The 26,460-nt window shown below is 43.9% G+C and overlaps 1 protein-coding gene across 18 annotated transcripts in view; it reads right to left on the bottom strand.

The window, feature by feature from the left end:
- The window catches only part of Tenm2 (teneurin transmembrane protein 2), a 1,248,268-nt gene that overhangs the window by 179,887 nt on the left and 1,041,921 nt on the right, over positions 1-26,460 (bottom strand). For 15 of the 18 annotated variants that reach the window (XM_087194517.1, XM_087194515.1, XM_087194516.1 and 12 more), the window contains one exon: positions 8,860-8,982. The exons of the other annotated variants lie outside the window; for them this stretch is intronic. In XM_087194517.1, coding sequence (XP_087050643.1) covers positions 8,860-8,982 — 123 coding nt within the window. The remainder of the gene's footprint in view (positions 1-8,859; positions 8,983-26,460) is intronic. 18 annotated transcript variants of the gene reach the window in all.

Genomic DNA, 26,460 nt, shown 5'->3' on the forward strand with positions numbered 1-26,460 from the left:
TACCCTGAACCGTCATCGGAAGGAACAGATCAGAAAGAACTGCTCTGTGGAGAGCTCCCATCCTCCCGTTCAACAGCTGTGGTGATGGAAGGCCTCGTTCGCAGGGTCTCCGCGTTCCTAGTACCTGCAGAAGGTGCAGTGGATTCAAAGATGTCTCAATGTGGCACTGTGCTCTGGTTTACTGGAGCAGGCAGGTCCTCTCAGTATCCTTTACAAGGCGTGTGTGAGAATGTGTGTGGGTCTGGGGCATCAGCCGGCAGGAGGATGGGTTATCAGAGTCTTCACGGCCGGGTGATTTACCGGCAACTTCACTTTTCACAAATTCAATGCACCTAATGTAAGCTATCCACTGCTAAGTAGCTAGTGAATGCTTCCAATCGAGATTCTTTTACTTTCTCCACTTACATATGTACATATATATACAATTTTCGCTTTGAAATAATTTTAGATTTACAAGAAAATTAAAAAGTGTTACAAAGCATAACCTTTAACCCAGATTGCTCAAATGTTGTACACATTTGTTTCAGCATCCTCTTTAAATATATAGATACATAAGCAGGCAGTGCTCAAGATTCATTAGTTCTGCATCCATGGATTCAACAAGCCACAGATCAAAAATATTCAGAAAAAATACATCTGTACTCAAATGTACAGACTTTTTTCTTGTTATTTCTCCCTAAACAATGCAGTACAACAAATATTTACAAAGTATTTATATTGTATTTGGTATTATGTCATCTGAAGATGATTTAAAGGGTACAGCAGGATGTATATAGTTTATAGTCACATAATACTCCTCTTTATATATTAGGCAGTCACAGACTTGGGTATCTGGAGTGGCCTGAAACCATTCCCCACAGATAACAAAAGATGACAGCGCACGCACACATGCACACACACACACACACACACACACACATTTGCTGAAACACTAAGAGTAAGTTCTAGAAAGGAATCTCCTTTATCTCTAAACACTTCTGTTTTTTTAAAAACAATGACATTTTTCTTCCAGTTGGCAATAGTGATACTAATCCTTCTTATAGCAAAAGAAAAACAAGTTTTTAAAATATTTACTTTCAAACATCTTGAGGATGAGTTTTAAAAACAAGGAAAGAGAGTAAAAATATAGTGCAGATATTGTCAAAAGACATGAAAATTGTGAACTGCTACAGCCAGCACGGGGAACCATTATAGTGGCGCTGTCCCCGAAGGTCACTAAGATTGGGATTCGAGTCTGGGAGCACAGTCTGTTCTCTCAGGACAAAGAAGGCAGCATGGAAGACAGGCCAGGCCCATGGACGAGGACCTGAACCAGGGTTCTCCCTGGCCATGCCAGCGTTCTTGGGCCATCAACACTGGCGAGTCCCTAACGGGACCTCATGGAGAGGCAGGCAGCAAGGAAACAAAGCAATGAAGGTTCTATCTTTACCTTTTGGGTAGATAACCTCATGTGGAGAAGCTCAGAGTGAAGTTAATCAGCCCTGAGTTTGGATTTAGCTTTGATAATTACCAAAGGCTGTTAGCCTGTGGGCTAATCACCACCCCCCCTCCGAGTCTGGCTCCCTCTCGGTATAATGGAGGTATTTCTGAGGATTAAATGAAGTAACCTCTGCAGATTCGTAGGTGTGTCTACATTTTTCTGTGCTATGTTGCAGTGCTCTCTTAAATCAGCTCTAACACCTTACCCCAGATTTAAAGGGCAAATTTGTGATGTTCGGCACCATTAATGAGAGAGGGCCGAGGGGTGCAGTGGGGCTTAATGGAACAGGCAGTCATTTTCCAGAGCAGCTGAAATCAATACACACTGAGAAGTTAGTTCGTCTGGAGACTGGGAGGGGCAGAGCACAGGTCACATGCATTAAGATGCACAGAGCAATCAAAGCCATTGGCTCCCTCAGTCCAAATGGCTGGTGTTGATGTGTGCTCCAGCTGCTGCTCAGGTGGGGGACTGTGCACCTGCTAAGTGAAGAGCAGTCAGATTTCATTAGTTAACAATGATTAAGGAACATCGAAAGCATGTTGGGAGAGTCATGCCTTCACTTTCATGCAACGAATATGTATTGAGTTAATAACCATCTACTATGGTACCCGGTTATCTCTGGTCCACATTGGAGTTGGAGTGTTTGTTGTATTCCCCATCACCCCTGCAGCCCAGGGTCCCATGCACTTGGGCTGGGATTGAATTGGGGGCATCAGGAGCAGAGGCATTAAAGAACATCTTGGTGTCGTTCTGTCCTTGGGTATTGGGCAATGCTGGGCAAAGTATCCTGGCAAGGGACAAGGTGCAGCCCACATCGCCAAAGCCCCAGCTCTGGGAGCTTCTCCGTGTCTCTGTGAACTGCACAATGAAAAGTGGAGCTGATGATCATTTTGCCGTTGAGCAGATGTTTGAGATATGTGTACAGTGGTCCTGGCTAGTTCATCTCCAGCTTAAAGATGAGGTTCCCGGGTTTTTCGAGGCAACACTCGAATGATCAATTTCACAGGATCATCCAGCTCCATAACTCCACGGAAGATTGCTCATGTAAATGTGAAGCGATTGCCTATTTCTGAAACATGTACCTAAATTTCAACCAGTTAAATAAGACCGATGTTGAGCAAAACGACAGCTTTCCGTAGCCACATTAAGAGCTAATCATTTCAGAAAATGTTACCATAATTCATTTATGGAAACAGCGAAACTATTCCCCAAACAAGTGATAAAGGGAACGGACTCATAGTCATACCAGGGAAATGAGGCCTCATATTAATACTTCCTAACTTAACTGAACTCCAGAGGCACCTCTGAATAAATCTGCCTTGCAGATTATTCTGCCTCACATATTTTTATCTATTACAAATAAAGTTGAATTCAGAGTAGTGCTTCTGTCATTACATCTCGTTTCCATTTATTTGGGAGTCAGGACAACCATCTACGGCTGCCATTTAACCAACAAGGAAGTGAGAAGATTCTCCTAAGGACCTCAGACTCCCTGCCCCAGAACACAGCTGCACTCCATCGCCTTCACCTGCTCCTGACTATTCTTCCCAAGAGATTTCTACCGCAAGAGTCCCGCTCCTGCCATGATCACATCCCACAGCAATGGTGAGCTTTAGAAAATCCTTCAGCTCTAGGGTCTGGATGTGGCCTTTACATCTTTTAAAACCTCAATCTGTTGCCTTGGATGAAAGGGGTTAACTCTCTGCCATTGGCCAGGGTTTGTACCTCGACCTTTCAGGAGAACGTAGGTCTGCATTCATAGGTCATTCAGCCTGTTAGTACTCTGGGTGCAACTGAAACGGCTGGAGTGGCTACTATTACACTTGCTATGTCATCTCCTGTTACCCTTACGCTTCTTCCCATTTTTTCAGATGAAAAAACGGAGGTTGGTGGAAGTTAAATGGTTTAGGGTCCCACAGCTCTTCACGACGGTGCTGGGATCAAGAGCCGTATCTGATGGACCCTGAACCCCACATACCCAACCACCAGGTGCACCGTGCTCAGTCCAACGGAGATGCAGAGGTGTGAATCCAGATATGGGAGAGCAGATCTCTGGGTTTGCCAGTCAACCGTTAAAAAAGAGTAGCCTATGAGAAGAAGGGCAAATACCTGGGAAGAAACTGATCTAATTATTCATACTCATGTCAAGCCACAGGGATGCTACGTACAATACAAAGTATGTAACTTAGAAGAGCCGTGGGTGGCAGTCTGCCAACGTGATGCACGAATCCACTAAAGGGGTGCTATTAAGTGGTGCCCATCTGTAACAATAGTGGAACAATATGGTCTCCAAAATGAGAGGAGTAGTTTCATCAATAAGTCGGCTGCTGGTGTATTTGCCAGCAGATGTGTAGTAATGGGATGTTTGACTCAAATATAATGACCCCTTGTCCTTCTGGGAACTTCACTGACTTTGGAAAAGCCCCATGTAGGGAAGTGATCATTTTGAAACCCTGGGCTGTGTGTATTGAGAAGCTGACTGACGGGAGCCAGAGGAAGAATTACCAACCTCCCTGCTAATCTGGCTCCTAGTACCATGCATTAAGCCAACTAGTAAAAATCATTATGAAGTTTTTGCTGAAAGGGCAAGTGTAGAAAAACATGTTTCTAAACAGAATAACAGTCTTTGCCATTTTTTTCCAACTTGCATACCATCTGGAAATTCTGATTTTTTTTTCAAAGGGTAGCAAAGAAATGTGCTTCAGGCACAAATAAATGTTTACAGCTGAGTTATAAACCGAGAATGGTAGGGTTTAAAACAGACAGGCTGGCAGTGATGAAGCCTAAGCTGCAGCGAGACAAATGATGCTACAGGGAGCAGGCCAGCGTGTTCCACACAGCTGCCCTTCTGAACAGGAAGTCCTTCCCACTGACCACACCAAGCACATGTTTGAGAAGACATCCTCATCTGGGCTTGCTTTAGTCCTTAGTTGGAGAAGCAAAGATGAAGTGGCACCATTTTCTGTCTTGATATTCTGAAGACAGTCTTTCCTTTTGGGAAATAGGGCATTGCACAGGAAGTGGCAGCCCAGGAAGACTTAGTGAATGGACCAAATGAAGGAAGCCATAATGGCGCCAGTGACAGCAACAAAAATTCATGGCTTGCTTACTATGTGCCTGATACTACATGCAATGTTTTACAATGGTGAGCTCATTTATGCTGGACAGCAAGCTTATGAGGGAGCACCATTCCACAGATGGGGAAGGAAAGGCTGACAGAGGATAAATGACACACACAAAGTCACACAGTCACTAAGGGATGGAGCTGGTGTTTGCATTCAGCCATACCAGCACCTGAGTCTCAAATCCTAAAGCAGTGGTGCCAGACCTATGGCACGTGCTGCGGTGGGGTATTTGTATCACTGAAAGGTCTAAAATGTTCCCCAGCATTGTCCTAAAGGATCTTTCACGATAAAGTTACCATGAATATATTATAACCAGTGCTTGGTTAAGAAGGAGAAACTGTGCACACCTGTAATCCCAGCACTCTGGGAGGCTGAGGAAGGAGGATTGTTAGAGCTCAGCCCAGGTAATTTAGCAACTTAGCTAGACTCTGTCTCAAAATGACAGCAATGACGACAATAACAACAACAACAACAAAGGGCTGATGTTATAGCTCAGTGCAAAGGCCCTGGGTTCATCCACAGTACAAATGAAGGAAAAACTGATGCATTGGAAGTTTGGTTTCTTCTTTCTGGTCTCCTATAACTTACGCAGTTATAGGAAAAGTTTTAGAAAAGTAGCAATGAGTTTTGGAGATGATACAGGACAATCAACACACACTTCTCTTCTCCTCTGGTAAAAGGCCATATAGTAAATACTTCAGGTTCTGCAGACTATAGTCTCTTTTTAACCTGCTCAGCTTCACTACTGTGTACAAAAGCAGCCAAACAGGGTGACTGTGCTCCAATAAAACTTCAGTCTTAGTAGCAGGCAGCCAGCCAGATTTGGTCGAAATGTAGCCTGCTAACTCCTGATGCAGAGGACACTTGGAATTTAAAATAAGTGACAGGTTTTAAGAATAATCCATGCAACTCTACTAGGGAGTTTATTCTTTCTTAAAATCAATGCACAGACTGGATACCTCTTTAAAGCTCTTGTACATGGCTGGGCCCAGCCAATCAAACTGGGTCCCCTTATGTTATCTGACCAGGTCAGGATACTGTGTTGAATCTTCATTCCCAAGGCTTATCTAATCCCAGATCTATAGAAAAAGGGCTGCATGTCCTCTTAATGAAGATGTATGAACTCATTCTTTCGAACACAGAAATACACCCCAGACTCTGAGTGGTTCTGGCAGTCACTGTGCTCCTCCTTCTTGATGTGAAACCCAACCACCATTTGGATTACGGTTTAATTGAAAGAGAGTGGAGAAAAAAAATAAACCATGAACAACAACAACTGGAAAAGGGAAAGGAAGACAGAGCCCAAAGAACATACTCTCCCAACTAATTAATCAAGTGCTTTGTTTCCACTAACATATCAGAATGTGGAGGCTGCCTTGTCTATTAGAATCCTTCCCAAACCTGAGCAATGTAAATACTCCTAAAGACCAGGTAATGAAATCTCTATCGATGTGCCATCTTAGATGGGACTCACATGCCCGTGTTTTGCTTACATTTTAATTTGCTCCTGCTGGATACTTACCCAGTAATTGCTTAATAAGATTAACCTCCCTGGCAATGTGTGGTGAATCTTGATTAAAACATCGCAGTGAAGGATTATCGTATACCACAAAAAATGGAGGGGGTGTTATTTAATTAACTTATTGCCAATATGTCTTGATTGTCTCTTTGAAACACTGGAAAAGTAGTCGATTGGAATTGATTCAGGTTATCTAAATGTGTGGAATTGGGGAACAGGGAGGAGGGAAGGTCACCGGGTCGAGAAATTCAAACCTAAAATCATGTTCCCTAAAAGTGAGGTGTGCACGAAGACACTAAGATTTTTGTATTCATTTTATAAGAGAATCATCAAAACAACATAAGAAGAGATCTGCTATCTTTAGTCATCAGAATAAGACTGTTTTGGTAATCAGAAAAGAAGGGCTTCAAGTTTTATCTCATCTTTATGCACTTTTAAATTCTCGCACTTTAAAAAAAATAGGTGTCCTAGTGACAAAACCCACTGGACAATGATTTGACAAACATACTGTCGTCTGTCTCATAACTCATTTGGAAAATATCTGAGCTGGTGATGTTACATGATGATGTTACACAAAATCATGTTGCACACAAGGGGAAAAATTCTGGTCTTTCCAAAGACACAATAGGGTTTCCCCATTTGTTCACTGAGAGATATATATTCCTAAGGCTTACTCTCTGAGGGAGTTTTCTTCTGTTTTCTGACCCGCTGATGTGGGATTCTAAAGCAGAATGGGGCTTGGAAATGGAGCTTAATCAAAATGGAAAGGTGGGTATTTTATTCATGGAGGCCTGTGCAGACCAGTGATTCCCATTTGCGAAGGTCACTATTTAAAAAGCATTTGTATGTAACTTTAGGATGTATATGCGTATCAAACACACCCTGTGCCTGATGGTAGAATATATATATATATATATATATATATATTCGCTGTCAAATTCATAGTCTGCACTCTTCTGAAATGATGGTGTGCCAACTTGTGAACTAAAGGACATTAATGGACAAAATGGAACACAGTCTCCCTAAAGTAGGATGCCCAAGAGCAGCACTACTGTTGGTTGGAAGGAGAAACTTCTTCACCATAGGGGCTGTCTTGTGTAGGGGCTTGTCTCTACTCACTAGACACACCTCCTCCAAGTGTAACAATCAAAAAATTCTTCAGACACTGCCAAATGTCTCCTGAGGGACAAGAAATGTCCAGGCTAAGAGCCACTTCTGTGAAGGTCACTGAAGGAATGGATAGTGTCGAGTGCTAGAGGTGAACAGATTTCCAGTCTGAGGCCATTATATCTGGCTCTGGGCTTGCTGGTCAGTTAAAGGAGAACATGATTAGTTAAGGCAAAATGTCTATTTTTCATTTTGAGCTGTAGTTTCACTCACTCAGTAATGGAAAGCATATCATTTCATCCTCTGATAAATTTTTTTCATGCTTACTTAAAGGTAATTTAGTGTTATGATTACGACAGATGAGAACAGTGATTCTTACAGACTAGATAAAAAGACAGAAGTGTCATTCTGCAAGCTTTAGAACAACTCTGACTGAATAACTGAAGGGGCATTTGTGTCTCAGTACAACTAATACACACCTCTGAGGACACAGGAATTCTGGAATCTTCTCTGTGGAAAATGACCGATTTAAGGAAAACGCCAATGTCCTGCCCAAAGCTTCACAAATCTGAGTTCAGATTTGCACGTGCATACTCGTTTGCTTGAGGGTAAGTTTCCAGACCATTCTGGGCTTCAGGTTCTTGGTGGTGATTTCCCTCCCTTTGGACCTAGTGAAGTTGCAAGATGCTATCCCTGGCACATATGAAGTGCCTAATAAATGCTACTTCCTTCTTTGAAATATCCCTGTAGGGTATTTTAAGAACTGTAGGAGTGAACTGTCTACATGTGATAAGAAGCAGAGTGGAAGATTCCACGTTTGGAGAAACTTCTCAATACCATCTCTCTGGTTTATGATCTCCATCCTGAATTAAGCAAACCCTGCCATGTGCCAGCCCCCACTAGCTAACCACACCATTGGCTGCTCATCTTTTAATTGCTCCACATCCCCACCTCCCCATGGTTCTGTTTTCTCTCCTCTTTCTTAGCACCTTGTTAGCACCTATTTTTTTCCCTCTGAAGAACACAGTTGCCTGATTGCTTCAATAGACATTTCTATTGTCCCCTTCACTGTTCCCTTCACTGTTCACTGTTCGAGGTTTTGTTGCCAAGTTGTCAAAACTCCTTTCTATTCTCCCCCAAAGCAGAACAGCTAGGAGCCCTTCTCTTTCTTGCCAAGCCAGGCACGCGGGCTCCCTAGGGAGGCTGTGTCTGCTCTGGGAGAGGAACTCAGTCTGGTGGCTCGTGCTGCCTGCTGCTCCCTGCCTTCTGATGAGGCAGAACTTTTTCCTCCTGCTGCTGCTGCCGCTCCAGCTGCTGCTGTTGCTGCTGCTTCTGCCCAGGCTTTGGGATGCTTTCAAGCAGCTCTAGACCATGCCAGTCACTGCAGATAGCATAGGTATGTACGCTGCGCCAATTCCTGGGAACTCCAGCCAAACACAGCTAACAGACAGGAACAGCAAACAGCTCTTAACCGGGCACCTATGAAAGGCAACGATTTTTTTCTCCTTCCCTTTTCTTTTCCTTTTTCGCACACTTTCCAAGTCTTGGATTAAAAAACCTCAACCAGCTGGCGAGAACTCTGAATTTTCCTGTGACCTCAAGAGGGCAAGCAGCAGCTGTAACCTCACCTTTGCCTCCAGAGGGCATTGTTGCCACATCATCGTTTCCTGGTAAGCCGGTCCTTATCCCATTGTTAAAGGTGTGTCCATCTGCCGGCTGGAGTTGCCAATTGAGTCCGAGCAGATGCATTGCTGCGGGAGAGACAAAGTAATGAGAATATGAATAGATAATTCAGCAATGCAAATGTCAAGGGGGAGGGCCAGGTGCCTTTTTCCAAGCGATTGCCTTTTAAGGAAGCTGCCATTCAAAAATGGCTTGCCCTGGCCGCAGGGATTAGCTAAATACAAAAAGCGTGTCAAACTGAGTGGTTAGGCCTCCTTCTCCTTGCTGCTGCTCACAGCCTCAGGGGGGAGGATCCCTCGAGGTGGGTGGAGGAGAGAGGAGAAAACACAGCTCCAGTCTTCCAACTGGTGTTTCCACGGAGCAGAGAGAGCTTGCTGGTATCATTGACGGGGCAGCTCCTTTCACGTCTCCTTTCCAACACTCTGGGGGAAGCTGCTGTAGACTGGAGGTCCAGGTGCACAGACAAGGCCAATTTCCCTCCAACTACTCAAAATGTAACTCACATTCAAAAGTGAAGCTACCAAAATGGTACCCGCCTGCTACTGTGATTAGGCCGGGTCTGAAATACCAAAGCAGCCAGCAGTAACTGCGGTTGTACTGACCCATTTGAAACAGTGCCTTCCTACCTGTTTTCAACTGTGAGAATACTGTTTTCTTTCTACCTGTCCTCATGATGAGAGACACCTTTCAGCAGTTTGTGGAAAAAGCTTAGAGGGAAATGACGGTACATAGAATGGAGTCCTTTCCCAGAAAGCGGTACAACTCTGTCTCTTTCTCATCCAGAGTACAGCAGGGAAAGAGTTCCAAAGCACTGCCTCTTCTTTGCTCAGGACACAAGCATCTTTGCAGAAATCTTCACTTCTGTGAGCACAAACTTCCTGTACGTAGTTCCTGGTGCTCTGCCTGGGCCAACTCCCAGGGTTAGTTTTGCAAACTCGGTACACCCCTATTCCTAATGGCTCCTGGTGAGCTACTGTTACTGAGTGGAATGAAAGGCACATGCCAAACACCTGCATTCTCTCGGTGCCCTTACATACAAAATAAAATGCTTCATTTGAGAATAAGGAGTTCCTTCCCCTGCATATTTTCCATGCAAACAGTAACTGTGCCCCATGTCTGTCTACCGTTTCAGTGGACACAGGCTGACACTGTTGCTACGTTCCCTGCACGGCGGCGGGAGAGAAAGGGCTGTTGACAGGGGAAGGTTCGAGTTTGATGTGGGGATGGGAGAAACAATTAACCGCAGGAAACACAATTAACAATGCTTAGGAAATTGTTCACATAGCAATTAATTCTGCATGCCTACCGCCACTTAAAGTCAGGCTGCATTCTATTAAGGTTAAAAACCTATCTCCAAACATACAGCTTAGATTGATGACTGCAGATTAAGGTTGCAAGGTACCTGGGAGTGTGCAGTGCGTGTGTGTGTGTGTGTGTGTGTGTGTGTGTGTGTGTGTGTCTGCTTTTCTCTTACTTCTCCATCTCAGAACTGCATTTTCTTTCTACACATTACCCTGAAGTGTGAGGCCCAGTATTGCAACTTTTCGAGATGATAAATACTAATAAGTGACATTTACTGTACACTTTCTGTCAAGGTAATACCTAATTTTCTCCTGCAGTTTATCCATTATATGTAGGTCACTTACTTGAAGAGACCAGATTCTACTGCCTCAAATAATGACATATTTTCACTGTACAGAGGTCAGGAAATGAGAACTAATCGCGGTGGCTTCAAGATAACGATAGCTTCTGATTTGTAATTACCAGGTGAAGGGAGCCAAGGAATTAGCTATTTTAAAATGATTTTTGAAAAAAACCCATATTATTGGGTTATCAGAGCTTGCCTGAGCCAGCTGCTGCTGTGCTGAAGATTTGGCCTTTGGAGAAGGGTCTCTGGGTCCTAGGAGAGATGCTGACTGTCACCCCCGTGCACCGGGCCTGGCCTAACAAAGCTTTGATGTTCACATCCACAGACAGAGCGGCGGGCCCGACAGGCAAAAGATGAAAACCTCCCCAATGCCCCATCCAGGTGAAACCGCTCGTCAAAACTGTTCTGCCCATACAGTGCTCACACCTGTCATTCCGAGGTACAGAGCATATTGCTGCCATTGGCCTTGGGAAAACAGCAAGCAGACAATATTCTAATCTCGCTGAACATAAAGGGGACACTCAGGATGCTGTTCCCTGTTTTCAAGGACGCCTTCCCTCCTGCCCCCTTTTTTGTTTTGGATTCCATGTTATCTCTTTACTTAAAAAATACTGTGAAGATAAGAAAACTAGAGATAGGGTGAAAAGGTCTAGAGTCAGAGAATTCAAATAACTTCTCAGACAACTCCCAGAAGTGAAAAGGAAAACAAAAAAATGAGAAGAAGACAGGAAAAGGGGAAAAGCCAAATCTGCTGAGCAGAAGACCTGTCCTCCCGGCAGAAGCAGGCAACAAAAATGAAACTCAAGTTTGGGCATATTTCCTGCTGCTGGATCGAACGTTAAGTAAATAAGTGAGAATCATACTGGGGGCTACCTTCTGCTTTTGTGTGTGTGTGTGTGTGTGTGTGTGTGTGTGTGTATGTGTGTCGCTGAAATAGGCTTTTGTTGGTACTTCTTTTTTCCCTGCTTTATCAGCCATTCTTTGTCTCTCACTTGAGTAAGAAAATGAGACTATCATATTCTGGCCTATGGGAACGGACTCAAGTGTCCTTAGGATAAAGACCCAGGGGAGCTGTGAAGTAAATGAGTTTCCTGACTAATGAGAACTCTGTTTCTTTTTTGGCTACTGGTTTGTTCTGTGGTTTGGGCTGAGAAATCAGTCTCTCAATCCATCTCTCCCTTTACCTTCTGTAAAGGTTCCCTTTCACAGGTGGAATTACGGCACCTTAAGAGCCAGAGAGAGAGAGAGGTCACGTACATGCAGCCCCTGGGAGATACCCCAGTGTCCTGAATATAGAAGGCACCGAGTTGATGCTTATTAGAATAGTGACACCCCAGGGAAGACTTGGAAGGTTGGATTGTGGAAAATTATTATTATATACTTATAAATTAAAAACATGACTAGAGGATGGGTTAAAACATTGCTGGTAGCAATATGATTTAATTCTTAAGAGGTGGTTATTTTGGTTATCAATATGTCAAACACCTGCTGTCCATCACAGCACACCTTCAATGGCTAGGCACTGTGGTAAACATTTCCTCAGAAACACCAAGTAGTTGCTCTCATAATCTCCAACTCACAGATGAAGGAACTGTTGACTGTGAAGTCTGATGATAGGGAATTTCAGAATCAGAGTGGAATTAGAGTGGGGCTGGGGTTATCTGTGTGGTATTTCATAGTGATGTGGTTATAAAGTCTATAGGTAAAGGGTCATTGTCTCTGTCTTGAAACTCATAATAATCCCAAGGCAGTTCAGTATCTGTAGAGCCCTTTTCCAAGGGAGATTATATTGCTGCACCCTATTGAATCCAGACATGGCCACGCAACCCAGAAGCACACAGTCATCCTGGATCCTGAATAAAGACGACAAGGATCCCAGCCATGGTTGGTCAGTGACAGGACACAGGGTACACAAAGGAATTAATTTTTTTTTTTTTTTGGTACTGGGGATGGAACTCGGGTCCTTGCGCTTGCGCAGCAGGCGGCGAAACCACTGAGCTAAATCCCTGGCCCCAAGAAATTAATTTTTACGGTTGTGACCCACCTAGCATCTGAGGTTTTTTTGTTATAGCAGCATGTTCAACTTGACCTTACCAGGTAAGACTCAGCAGATACACAAAGAAAGTGGGAGATGCCCTTTTTACAGAACATAGATGTCCTGTGCATTTTTTAAATTTTATTGGGTTGGGGTCCTCTCTGAAACCTAGTCAGGAAATGAGTAAATATTTAGGGAAACTACCTTTGTTTCTAGAAACAACAAACAAGTAGCTCCTTGAATATAACGCCATAATATCTCTGTCTCTGATCAGACTTAGAAAGCTGAACAGCCTCCGAGTAGCCACAATTACTGTTTGTTCATCTTGAGACTTCATGTAAGTGCTGGACTCATCAGTTTACATTTTACTGGACAAGAGATGCACTGACTGGGGTAGCCCCTTCTCGTGCCCCCTGGGAATGCTCCTCCAGCAGCTCATCCTAAAAGGTCTGGTTCAGACCATGTTAGGGTCAGAAGATTTCTCCCTAACATTACTTCCCCTTTCCCCCACTGACAGCCCAAACATAACAATTCATCAGGATTTGACAGGCTGCGCTCCAAAGAGACCCCCAGATGGAATGATGGGGCTCTGTGGGTCAGCAAGGATGGACCCAGGAAGGGTTCTGAGGGCCGGAAGATCATGGAATCCAGGTGGCAGCTGGGAAATCAGCCATGAGAAACACAATAGGCAGCCAAATGCTGGAAGTATCCCTCTGGCTAATTGGAGAAAACTTTCATGGAGTGTTGAAAAGGAACCAAGGTGGATGGAAAGACCACACACAGATCCCAGGTTTCAGTGAGAACAACAAACAGACCAACCTGGAGTTAGTTTGATAATTTCTTACAGAAGTGGCTGTGTTTGGGTGCCAGACAGGCTCTAAAGAGATACCTGAAGGGATCCAAAGCAAGAGAGAGGGAAGGGAATTGGTTGCAGGTAACTGAAAATTCTCCTGCAACCACAAGGGCAGTAGAGGATAGGCCTTGGAAAGTGACAGCTTTGAAGGGAGGTTGTCTGAATTAGTAATTAGGGTATGTGTAGGCCCTGCTGGGTGCCATTTAGAACATTCCATGTTCATTGGCTGGCAGAGGATCAACCTGACAAGAGAGTCAATCAATATGTCAGCAATACTTCCCAGAGAGCTGCTCAGCCCCTGCTTGTCAAGGAGGGCAAACATGGTAGCCACAGATCCTCTGTGTTTGCTGAGCAGGGCCCCAGGAGCAAGGGGTATCTTTAAAGATCAGGCTTGTCGATATATAACCCGGGGAAGAGATTGGACTTTCCCTTTGAAAATGGAAGACTGCAGGCCAGGCAGAGCTCCGGGAGGGAGGGGAAGGAGCCAAGCCTGCTGGGTCTTGTGGCTCAGCGTGCGGTTAGAGCACAAGGGCCTTCGAGAAGCTGGCCAAGCTCATTCAGAAACTGGGAGGATGATGGGAAGGGTCGGAGCGGGGTCTTCCTGCCTCTGCACCAGCCAATTAAGTCCACAATGCAAGGGCTCCTGTGGGAAATGTAGCCGATTCCAAAAGCGCCCCTGCTGAGTGGAGAGAACCACAGCGGAATAATCAGGGCTAACATGCGCAACTGCTAACCCTGAACTTGCATAGGCAACCTGTAAAGGCACCTTTGCAATCAGCAGTGAAAATTAACACATGCAAATGAGTCTCCTCCATGATGATGACAATTCACATTTATTTTGACAATGTGCCAGGGATTGGGCTAATTATGTTAACGCCAGCATTTATTCATTATTTATCATTCGGCAAATATTTATTGAGCACCCACTGGGCATCACATGAGTCCTGGGCACCAGGAATGAATCAGTTCACAAAACAAAATCCTTGCTCTCATGGAACTTATAATCTCATGGAATTTACAAGCTAAACACATCATGAAAAATACAGTACAGGGTCCGGTAGCACCAGCGGGCAGGGGATGGGAAACTGTAAGGTTTTTTTCTCTTCTTTATGTAAACTAGTCAGGGATGGCATCTGTGCTGGGTAACATTTGAGTAAAGACCTAAAGCGAGATAGCAGTTCATGCCGACACCCAGAAGAGCACTCCGACTGCGGAGGTGTCAGCGGACAGGAGAACAGAAGGAGTGGGCACGGTGGGAGAGCAGATGCTTGTGAAGTCCTGTGCCCTTCGTCTGAGGTGAGATAAGAGGCGTGGAAGGAATTTTTTGGAAGAAGACGAGAGCTCATCTTATTCCCTTCTCACGCTATGAGGTACTAATATATAACTTACATTTTATAGATGAGGCAAGTGACTTCCCCAAGATCACACAGCCAGTAAATGGGAAATGGGATGCAGGCCCTGACATGGGTAGCTTCCAAGTCGGAGCTCCAGACACCTCTGCTGACTGGCTAGTGACTCCATGCTGAGTTCTCCCTGGAGGACACCGGCCCTCTGGATTTTCCAGGACTGAGTCAAGACTGAGGAGAGCAAGGAGGCTACAGAATTCCTTAGTGAATACTGTCAAGACCAATCATGGATAGACACCTCCTTTAGCAAGCAGTCATTAGTCCTTTATGAATAAGCATATGATCATACGACTTTACTACTTTACTACATAATTAAAAGAACCACTGCTGTCAGTATAAAATAGATCTGTTTGGCAACCTTCGGTTGAGGGTCAGGCTAGCTAGCGATTGGTGTTTGGTGCCTTTTTCCTTGGTCCCTTTGCTTCCCATCCTCTGGGTGTCTGGGGGAGTACAGTGCTTCTCTTTCTTTTTTGAGAAAGGGGTGTGTGTGTGCTGCAATGCCTTAATGGTATCCTTTTTAAGAATGCTGCCAGTGCCAAAATTACTGTCTGCCCAAAAGAAGAGATGCAAATAAAGCCACAAAGGATAGCATTCTTGAAAATGCCTTAAGTCTCAAAAAAGGAGTTTTACAAAAATTTAAATCTCAAAGGAGTTTTAAAAATTCCCCTTCTAACCACCTTGGTAAAATGATTTCTCTTATTTTTCCCAGACAATGTTGGAATACACTGAATGGAATGAATTTTCAAAGCACCACATGGAAGTGACGCCCACAAATCCCTTTAGTAGTAATGAGATTTGTGCACCTCGCTCCCAATAATGTTCTGAAAACTTGCTCGCCTCCTTCCAACTTTCAGTGTGCGGCTTCCTAAATGCTTGCAAAGCTCATGGCCCAGGAATCACAGAGCACAGAAAGCATCCCAGAATCCTGGCAGCGCCACTTGAAATGAGAGGGGGCTTTGGAGAAACGGTTATTTTGTTCACTCTTCTACAGGCACTCTCCTCTTCCAGCCATGGTCCTAAAATGTCCTCAGCAGGGATCTTGTCTGCTCCTTTCCTAATTCTCGTCCCTCGAAAAAGTAAGGAGGCTTTCTGTCCTCTCCTGAATGTCTGCCATGAGGACAAGGTGACAGTTCCATGGGGCAGCTCCGGGACCAGGGAGCAGAATGCCCTCCAGACAAGAAGAGTCCACAGAAAAGGACCCGAACATTAATCTAGTCTCTTGACAGGCTCGGATGGAACAGCGAGTGGGAAGTGGGACGAGATTAATCAATTCCTGCATTTGGAGGAAACAAACAGGGCTCCTTGCAGCTTACAGATAGATGCACGGGGCCCCTGAGCTGGTGTCATCCCCTACCCGGGTCCCCTTGCACCCCTTCTGGCAGGTGTACTGCAAGTGGCCTCTGGTGATACTATGGGTGTGTGGTGTCTGGTGTACAGAGGTGGCCTCTACCGGCACCCCTGTGCTCAGCATCACCAGGCAAATCAATATGCAGAGCAGACATGCACGTTCGTAGCCACTATTTTTTCTGGTGCAGAATGCCCAGGAATGTACCCGACTGCAGATGCCGGTCCACAGAGCACTCATCTTCATGCAGATAACCCATGCCCGGAACCATGAGCCACACAGGTATGATTTCCCACCCAGACCACCCTGTTCTTGCTGCTATGTTTCCCCAGAAAGAAAGAAAATAAAAGCCTTTCTTTCTCCAAGAAAGGGCCCATGTGATCAAAATACCTTTAGAGAATGATAATATCGGGAGATTTTATTCACCAAATAAATCACGCTCTGGGATTTTAAGAGCTTTTGTGATAACAAAGCACATCCCTGCAATCCACACATACACATCCAGATGCATCTTTCTCCCCCCTGAGCTTGTCATTCAGTGCTGACAACCCAGACAATATTTGTCTTTCTTTAAAGAACAGCTACCGTGGCCCTGTTATAGAGGGGGCAGATCCACAAGACTACCAAGTACAAAGGAAAGGCAATGCAGGCGGCACGTGGCACGCGGCCACCGGAATCCTAGGAAGCAGACATTATGAATGTTTTAGAGGATAAGATGTCATATCGATCGGGAGATGTGCAGTGTGTACCGCAACAAAGAGGGCGAGGTCTCCCGTGAAAAACAGCCTTGTGCAGAAAGGAGTGGCAAGGGGTCAGGCATGTGCCAATTAGAGCCCTGGCCAGGCCCTCCTCCTGGGGCAGGTCTCTCTCCTCGGATGCAGCAGGCAAAGTGAGGGAGGGTCCAGGCAGATTCCCTTCCCGAGTTCTCGACAGCCCTCAACGAACTGCCCAGAGGGAATCCTCTGACCTGAGCTCTGGGGCCCACAGTCAGGCAGTCTAAAACCTGGCAGAAAAATCGGGGTGAGGAGGGGCTTAGGAATTGAGTAAAGAGGAGCTGTCTTTTTGTCCTAGGTCCTTGGATACCAGAATTACGCCCATCAGGGTCCACATTTCTGCACTGCTACTCAGAAACGGACCACCCTGGACAAACTAATTTGTCTCCCTGGGCTTCACTTTCATTCGCTACAACAAAAGCTAACATTTTTGTAAAGTAATGACTTACGTGTTAAGCACTGTTCTAAGCACTTTAAACACATGGCTTTCTCTTTAAAGTAAACTAGATATAAGTACTGTGATCATTCCCATCTCACAGAGGAAGAAACAGAGGCATATGGGCACCAACAGGACGCAGGTAGGGGGGTCAGCTGGGTTTAGAACTAAGCATGTGCTCTCAACCATGTTTTCCTGCTCTGTGATTAGATAGTTATCCACTACAAAACATGGGAAAATCTTCTGAGATGCACCACGAGGTGCATTGCGTGAGCATCACAGAGTATACTTGCAAAAAATAAGTCAGCTAAATGTCACTAAGTGGTATAACCTTATGGGACCATCATACAGTTGGTCCACTGTTGATCGAAACTTCCATCAAGCAGTGCAGGCCCGAATGTCTACAGAGAGAAGGATGATCACAGAGATTGGATACAGGTAGCAGGTAGAATGCAGGTAGGGTTCTAAGGGTGTCTAGCACATGGGAGCCAGGCAACATACACTTCTCACTAACTGCTGGGTCTTGGGTCTTTTTGTTCTTGCAACAGTGGCATCATGGCCCATTTTTACTGAGCCTTTAGCATGTACCAAGCTCTGTGCTGAGCAGTATAAGCAATTTTATGAGGTGTGTATACTGCTTTCCCATTTTGCAGATGAAGAAACCGAGGCTCTGAGAGCTGAAGTACCACACATCTGGTAAGGGAGAGAGATGGGATTTGACGCTGAGCTGTGCGGCACCTAAGGCCTGAGCACCATGCCACCACTTTCACAGCAACATGACAGTTTAACTCCAAGCAGCAGGGATGGCAGGGACATATTCACCTGAACAGTCTTCTCCCATTCACCCGAATCCCTGCAGCAGCACCTCTGTAGCTTAATTTCTACATCACATTAGCATGGAAGAGGGGCCCTGGAAGTCATTTAGTCAAGACCTTTGCTGTAAAAACTGATGGTGACCCTGGACTCCCCTTAGGTGAAGTGACTTTCCTGAGATTGTACCAGCCAGGGACTGGCTGTGCCAAGATTTGAACCTTCATCTCTTGATTCTTTATCTTTATCTTGTTTTTCTCCCTATCGTTTTCCCCCCTCCCTTTAAGAAAGAGAATTCTGAAGCCTAGATGTGATATAATGCCTTAGTAAGGAGACAACCGGGGTACTTCCGAGACGCCTCCTTTCATCCACCTAAGATTTCTGTTACCACTGTCTCCAAGGTAGAGCAGGAACAAAATTAACCTGCTAATAAAATTAGTCCACGAAAGAAGCATTGTGGTCTTTTCTGATCCTCAACTCAGTAGACTGAGCTGCATGACAAATGGCTTCTACTGTAGAAGTTCATCCAAACTAGAATCTAAAACCACCATTTTTCTACTTCTACCTGGTCTGCTGATGCCAGGTCGATACAGACATGTTCCCTCCCACATGTGAACTTGGTACTTTTTCAGCAGTGAGAAATGAGATGAAGGAATAAGGATGTTGAACAAATCCTGTATGTAATTCTCATTTTAATTTGGCCATTTGTTCAGCAAAGCCAAATTAGGCACATGGGGAGGTTTCCAGTGTCCCTTTCAATTTTTAATTTTTGACATGGTTAGCTCAAGGATTTCTTAAAATTCAGGAATAATAAAAAAAAACTGCCTGCATTAGCAAATTGGGCTTGATCTTTCTCTTAAATGGTTTTTAGTTAAGTGGATTTCACATGGCTAACCTAAAACGTTTAAAACTTGATTCTGATGGAAAGAAATGCCATGTTATAAAAAATCATTTCCATCTCTTAGGGAGTAGGGAATAGAAATAAGGAAATGTGGTGGCCCCTCTGTACTGTTACATACTTTTTTTTTTTTTTTTTTTTTTTGCAGTGTTGGGGATCAAATCCAGGGCTTTAGGAATGCTAGGCAACGGTTCTGCCAGTAAGCACCCCAGCCCTGTTGTTGCTTAATATTAACATGGTCAACTTCCTATGAGGAAAAAGCTTATCTGGAAGAATAGATAATTTCTTTTTGGAAAGTAAGCTATGTGTACCTAAAAGAACCACATTTTCATCTGCAATTAAATAAATTACACAATTAGACTTATTTTGAGTTAGTGACAATGCACTTAATAGAGCTAATTTGAAGGGTTTTATGTGACACTCAAGTCCCACACGTTTCTTTCATGTTAAAGGTACACATTTCTCTCAACAGGCAGTGCCACTGTACACTGCTGTGACATTTTGGGCTTATACAAAGCATCATAATGACAGCAGAAAAACATTGGACATGGTTCATAGTATGTCTTCCTCCTCCATGTGCCTTATTATTTGCACCTCCATCATAACTCCTAAGCCAAGGATAGTGCCATACATTCCTCAGGAGGAGCTGGTATCTCCTCTAATACCAGTGTTATGATTTCAGTATGGTTTCTCTCCCTGAATATAGGGAGGAGTTTGATCCCCCAAATCTTATGTGAATGCTTGAAGAAGGTTGAAACTTAATGTAACTACAGTGTTCAGAGGTGGGATCTCTGAAGAGTGATTAGGTTAGATGAGGTTATTAGGGTGGAGGCCTATGATTGAGTTCTGGTAGCTTTATAAAGAAAGGAAAAATGATCAAATACACAAAGAAATACACACATTCCTGTCTTGAAGTGATGTGGTCCAGGAGGCCCTTGCCAGAGCCTGCACCATGCTGTTTGGACCATGCACTACCATACCTGTGAGTCAAAATAAACCTTTTTTCTTTAGAAATATGCCTCAGGTATTTTGTTATAGTAAGGAGAAGCCGACTAACACAATCAGCCTGGGAAGGATTTCCCAGACCTGCACATTCAGAGCTAAAGAAAGATGAGCCATTGACAAAAGTTCCCCAACCTGTTTTCATTGCTTAGTGCTTTTAGGCTAAAGTTTCTAAATGTGTTCCCTAATAGTCTTACCTAATTTCATGTAACCTGTACAAGACATTCTGGAAGTAGGTATTTTATTATCCCTGTTCCACAGAAAAGGAGAGCTTATTGCAGTTACATAACATACCCCAAGGTCTACAGCTGCTAGATTTTTGAAAAAATTTGCTAAATATGGCCTCCATAAAGGTCCTAAAGTTAGAACTAAATTTCAGAGACAACTCTCTTCTTCCATATCCTGAAGGCCTTCTAATCAGTGGTCTCAGATTTTCCAAGCTTTGTTCTAGATATGTCAGACACAACTGTTCCAGGTAACTGAAGTCAGGTCTTCCCCAGAAACATTTCTGTTCTCTGGAATTCTCTACCCAGAATGTCATTTGCATTCTGCTTCTGGGCTACCACTGCCCAACACAAATATTGTATAACACAAGCTGCACGTGAAATGACATTTTCTAGTAGCTGCATTAAACAAGGACAAATGAATTTAATAATGTTTTTAACCCCAATATATCCAAATATTATCAGTCAACATGTAATGATCATAAACATCATGAATGAGAAACTTTAGTTTGTTTTTTTGTTTTTTGTTTTTTTGGTACCGGGGATTGAACTCAGGACCTTGCGCTTGCAAGGCAGGCAGTGGAACCACTAAGCTAAATCCCCAGTCCAAATTTTAGGGTTTTTTGTGCACAAAAACCTTTAAAATGTTTTTTCCGCTTACAGCATATCTCAGATCAGATGGTAAATTGTCAACACTGAAAGTAAAAGCCACATCCTGCCAAAACAATAATAGTATTGATAAGCAAAATATTGCATGGTTTGGTTTTTAAATGTAAATGAACTAAAAATAAAATTAACTTCTTCACTTGCACTGAACACCTTTCAAGGGTCCAACAGCCACATATGCCAAATGGGCAGAGCAAATCTAGACTACTAGGGCTTCCCCTTCCACGCTCCTGAAATATTTCATATGTACCCTCTTTGTGTGCTCCTTACTTATTTACTGATGACCCCCTGACAATGTTCTGAGCCATGAGCACACTGAAAGGTGAAGGTGAGTCATCTTTCTGCTTTTTCTAATTTGGCCCCACAAACAGTATAGGATTTAAAATAGCATAATATTTAAGGAATATTTACTAAAAGAAAGAATGGCTTAAAAGTCTAGTTTAAAATACAACTTAGGGCTGGGGATTTAGCTCAGTGGTTGCGCTGCCCGCCTTGCAAGCTCAAGGTCCTGAGTTCAATCCCCGGTACCAAAAAAACCAAAAAACAAAAACAATCAACTTAATTTGGTCTTACAGTGTTCTGGCCTAAGAATAATAATAGTAGTAGTAACAAGCGATAGTGAATCCTTACTTTGTGGCAGGTTCTCAGTTTCTACTTTTTAAAAGGTATTTCTTATTTGATTATCCAAAGTAGGGGGAGCTCTCCTTTGTTGGGATTGTTAACTAGTACAGTCACCACAGAAATCAAACCACCAAGGATTTGAGATTCCTCAGAGAACTAAAAACAGAAATTCTATTTGAATCAGCTATAGCTCTTCTAGGTATTGTCCCAAAAGAGTAGAGACATTATACTACGGTGACACATGCTTCTTAGGTTTGCAGCATCACAACTCATAATAGTCAAATCCTGGAAGCAGCCCATATGCACATTTTCAGAGGAATGGATAAAGAAAATTTGATGTACACACACACACACACACACACACACACACACACACACACACATGGAGTACTACTCAGTCATAAAGAAGAAAAGTCGAGTCATTTTTAGGAAAATGGATGTACCTTGAGGGAATAAAAATAAGTGAAATTAGTCAGACACAGGCTAAACATTGCATGACTTGTATTATATGAAAAACCCAAAATATAAATAATTTTAAAGCAAAATTAAAGACATATGAAAGGAAGCAGGGAGGTAGACTCTGTGGAGGTAGGAAGGGGGCCTGGGAATGGGGGGGAGATGAGAGGATGGGGAGAGGAAAGGGAAGTGATTATGATTAACACGTGGTATGTATATACACCAATTCCCCCAAATTAATGTCATTATTATACAGCACAAACACGCTTAAAAATAATCATAAGGGAATACTGAAAAAAAACACCTTTGGGATAGCGAATGTTATTCCATTTTACAGGAGAAGACTGAGGTTTAGAGATACTAAATAACTACCCACTCTCACACAGCTACTAGGTGCCGGAGCCAAGAATCTATGGATGCATCTTAGCCACACCCCACCTCCATGTTTCCTTAAGTTCAGTCACCAAAGACCATGTTCATGGATTTTACCAAATCTTAGGCTCCACTTGTATTAATATTTCTTGACTACATTTAAAGTACCCCTCCTCCTCTTGTCTGTTTGTTTTCTGCTACCACTGAGCTACACCCTTGGCTCTCCATTTTAGGTTTTCATCCAGCGATGGCGAACCTTTCAGAGCTTTCCATTGCTAACAGACAGCCGGCTGCAGCACATGTGCCACAGGTTCGCCACCACTGCTTTAGTCAATGTAGCCTGACCCCAAAGGAATACCTGTGAAATGAAAAGCTTGATGTATCACTTATAAGGTTTTCTGGTATGTTAGGAAAAAACATATAAACCCTGAAATAAAGACGTTATCCCAGTAAGTCCACAATGTATCCATATTTCAAAATATCATGTTTTACATAATTTTTATCTGACAATGAGAAGGAAAATAGAGTACAATTTAAAGCAGCCTTGACTACACCTGCTGTGTCAGTGCCCAAGGACCCTCCATCATTTCTGTGCTACCCTTGGCCCCCAAACAGAGAAAAACACTAGTACAGAGGAATGGGCTGGAAGGGAAGCTCTTTCTTGCTTCTCTGTTCTCATTATTTTTAGCTATAAAAAAAGCAAGTCACAAGACTGAACTCACAACACTTTTTGCCTTGAAAAATTTTCTTTACTTCTTTAGGGCTAGTGGGTGGACACAGATTGCTTTAGGGACGCTCTATCTACAGGGTCATTCCCTGCTGCTCTGAAAGTTCTTGTTTCATGCTAGGTGATGCCAGGGGAGTCTCAAATTGGTTAGAATTGGGGAGCTCTTTCCTCTTTGTGTGCTTCACCTGCATTCCTCCCACCCCCAGAGGGCTGCTACAGCTCAGACCCGTGCAGATGTGTTCCCGGGCATCCCTACACCTACTTGATACACAATGCATCAGCAGTCACTGAGCACCCACCATGCTGCAGGTACTGCAAACTCCATGTAATTTTCAACAGGCAGAGAGCTAACACTAATATAATGCTCATTGTGTGCCAGACACTCTTCTAAGAACTTTAAATATTTAGACATAAAATTGCCATTTTTTGTACATAAAATATAGTAGAAAGCCAGCAGTTTTATATGGTGTGACTTCATGTATTAATCAATTCATGCTATAGCTATAGAAGCTGATTCTTTTATTAGAACCATTTTATAACCAAAGAAACAATAGGAGGTAGAGATTAAATATTTTGTCCAAGTCATTCTGCCATTAGTAGTAGAGCTGGACTTTGAATCTGGGGACTCTGGATAAGAACAATGAGTTAGAATACTTTTTTTTTTTTGCCTTATAGTAGAAATCCCAGAAAAGAAAGCCTTTTGTGTGTAAAGGCTCTGCTCTGCATTTCAAGTGTATTGTAGGCACAACATACTTTTGTGGGAACAAAAGAACATGATGGCCAGAGCAACTTTGGAATCAGGCAGACTTGGCCTCAAATCCAGGTCCTGCTTCTGCTTCTGGTCTTTGATAGCTGTAGGCTCTGAGAAGGTTTAGTGTCTCCCTCCCACACACCACCCCGTGTTCCTTCCATCCTGCCTCTCTCATCCTTCCTTCCTTCTCCTCCTCTTTTACTTCTTTCTTTCCTGTCTTTCACTCTGTAGTTTTCTCATCTGTAAAATGGGAATCTTAAACCCACTACTGCCCAGATGGATTGCCACATTAAATAAAACAAAGCATTCAAAGCAGTTAGCTCAGTGCTTGCACAGAACCGAGAGCCCAACAGACAGCAGCTATGTTGTGGGCTGGCCAGAAGCAACAATGTCTGTCTGGAGAAAAATACCTTTCAAGTTCCGAATAGCTAGATCACAAGCAGTCAGCCTGCTCCTCAATTGGCAATGGCCTGGCTTTTGAATTAAAATCAGCACCCTATGTAGAAACATACTTAAGGACGGTCTCCTTCAGAGGCATTTTATGGAAGAGGTTACAGACAGCCGAAGGGGTGGGTCCCTTGGCAGAGAGGCCCTTCATCTGTATGCAAAAGCATAGACCCCTGATCCCCTTTGCTTCCGCCTTACTGCACCAACCCCTGAGCTGTCCTTTTGGAGTGATGCTTAAAGACAAGCCTGGCTTGAGTATTTCACCGGTGAAATTGGGAGCAACAGGAAGCAGTGGTTGGGAGGTGCAGTTGGGGTGGGAAAGGGAGGAGACGGGAGAATTCTAAATGATCTCCATCACCTTCTCTAAAGCTACCACGACAGCTTAAGTAAAAAGTACATTTCATGTCTAAATGGAGCTTCGAGACAAGCCCCTACTGCCATTTTTCTCACCAGAGTCCCACATTTAATCCTCTCCTATGTAGATATCCTGGAAATGCCAATGTATAAAAAACACGTTAATGGCAGTGTTTTCTACTTTTAATCTGATGTTTGAAAATTCAAGGTGCTTCCACACTAGCACTGATACTGCAGCAGACAAAGGCCTGAAGAACACGGCACAGTTCATTTAACCAGCAGCTCCTAGCATTCTTTCCTGTGCCTGGTGTCCAGACAGGCCCCATGGGTACCATGATGACCAGTGCTAATCCTGCCTTCAAAAGCTCAGACTCTAGGCCTGTTTTTGAGGATGTGGTCCCCAGAGCAGCAGGATCACCTTTACCTGAGAACCTGTGAGAAATGCAAATCCTTGGGCCCCACTTGAGGCCCACAAATCAGAAACTCAGGAGCGGACTCAGAGTAGCTGTGTACTAACAGAACCTTCAGGTGATTCCTAGGTATTGTGTGAGGCCAGATTGGCACCAGGTAATTAGTGAAAGAGAACACAAGGACAAGAACAAGCTCCTCTTGTCTATTTCCATGAGATGGAGGAGGTGAGAGAGCTCAGATGTCTCGCTCCAGCTCTAGGCACTAGATCTCCACCCACACAGGTGGTGTGTCAGAAACAGCTGCAAGATGCACTATGGAAAAGAAATACGCAAGCCAGAGTGGAAAGATGCAAAGAACTGCCCGAACAAGGTTGAGCCAAAGTGCAGCAGTGGAACAGGGCAGTTTTTCCAGGGCATGCCTCTTCTCCTTCCAGGGCCGACTCTGTCCATTCTGCTTGTCTGTGGTGACCAGTGACCAGAGACACCCACCGTCCACCTCTAAACTCAGCAGTGCCTCTTGCCTTTATGTCTTTCCACCGTATAGGAAGTTTCCTGTATTCCCACCAAACTCAGAACACTGTTCTCCAAATTACCAGCCACTTCAATGGAACTAAAAAAATCTGTCAGAACTTGATATAACAATTCATCCCTAGCCCTCCCCACAGTAACGTCACATTTTCTACCATTAATGGATATGCAATTATAGAGGCAATTAATGATTTAAACCAAACATATAAACTCTAAGGATTGAAGTTTTAGGCACTGTGCCAGTGAGAGGGAGAGATATTTTTAGACAGAAGATATTTTAGACAATGGCTCTGAGATGGAATGAGGGAAAGGTTCCCTCCTCGATTCTCTGGTCAGCCCTGACTACGAGATGCTAACCTGAGGGAGGCGTGCTTTGGTGAAGGGAGGTTTGCCTTGCTTGGGGGACTGATTGCATTCCCTTCCCCACTCTCAGGCACAGGGGTCACCAAAGCCCGATGAACGTCACTGGGGCTGGGGCATCTGATTGTAAATACCAGTTTGCAAACATTCCCAGGGAAAATTCCTTTTTTCCTATAGTCCATAATGCTCAACTTCACAGTTTGAGCAGAGCAGCTATGTATTAGCTCAGGACCCTTAGGGCTCAGCTTGACCCAGCTTAAGCAGCAAAGGGAAATTCTTTTGAAGCCTATTAAGGTAGCTTATGGGAGATAAGGAGTTGCTGGCCATTCAAGACCCATCTTTATTCTCTGTCAGTGGGATTTGCTGCAGGATAAATGTTGTCCCCTTGCCCCCAAACTCACATGTTGAACTCTTTCCCCTCAGG

The sequence above is a fragment of the Heterocephalus glaber genome, unplaced genomic scaffold, assembly GCF_053883595.1.
Source record: "Heterocephalus glaber isolate CG9 unplaced genomic scaffold, H.glaber_assembly_v1.0 deba00001606, whole genome shotgun sequence".
Classification (NCBI taxonomy): Eukaryota; Metazoa; Chordata; class Mammalia; order Rodentia; family Bathyergidae; genus Heterocephalus; species Heterocephalus glaber.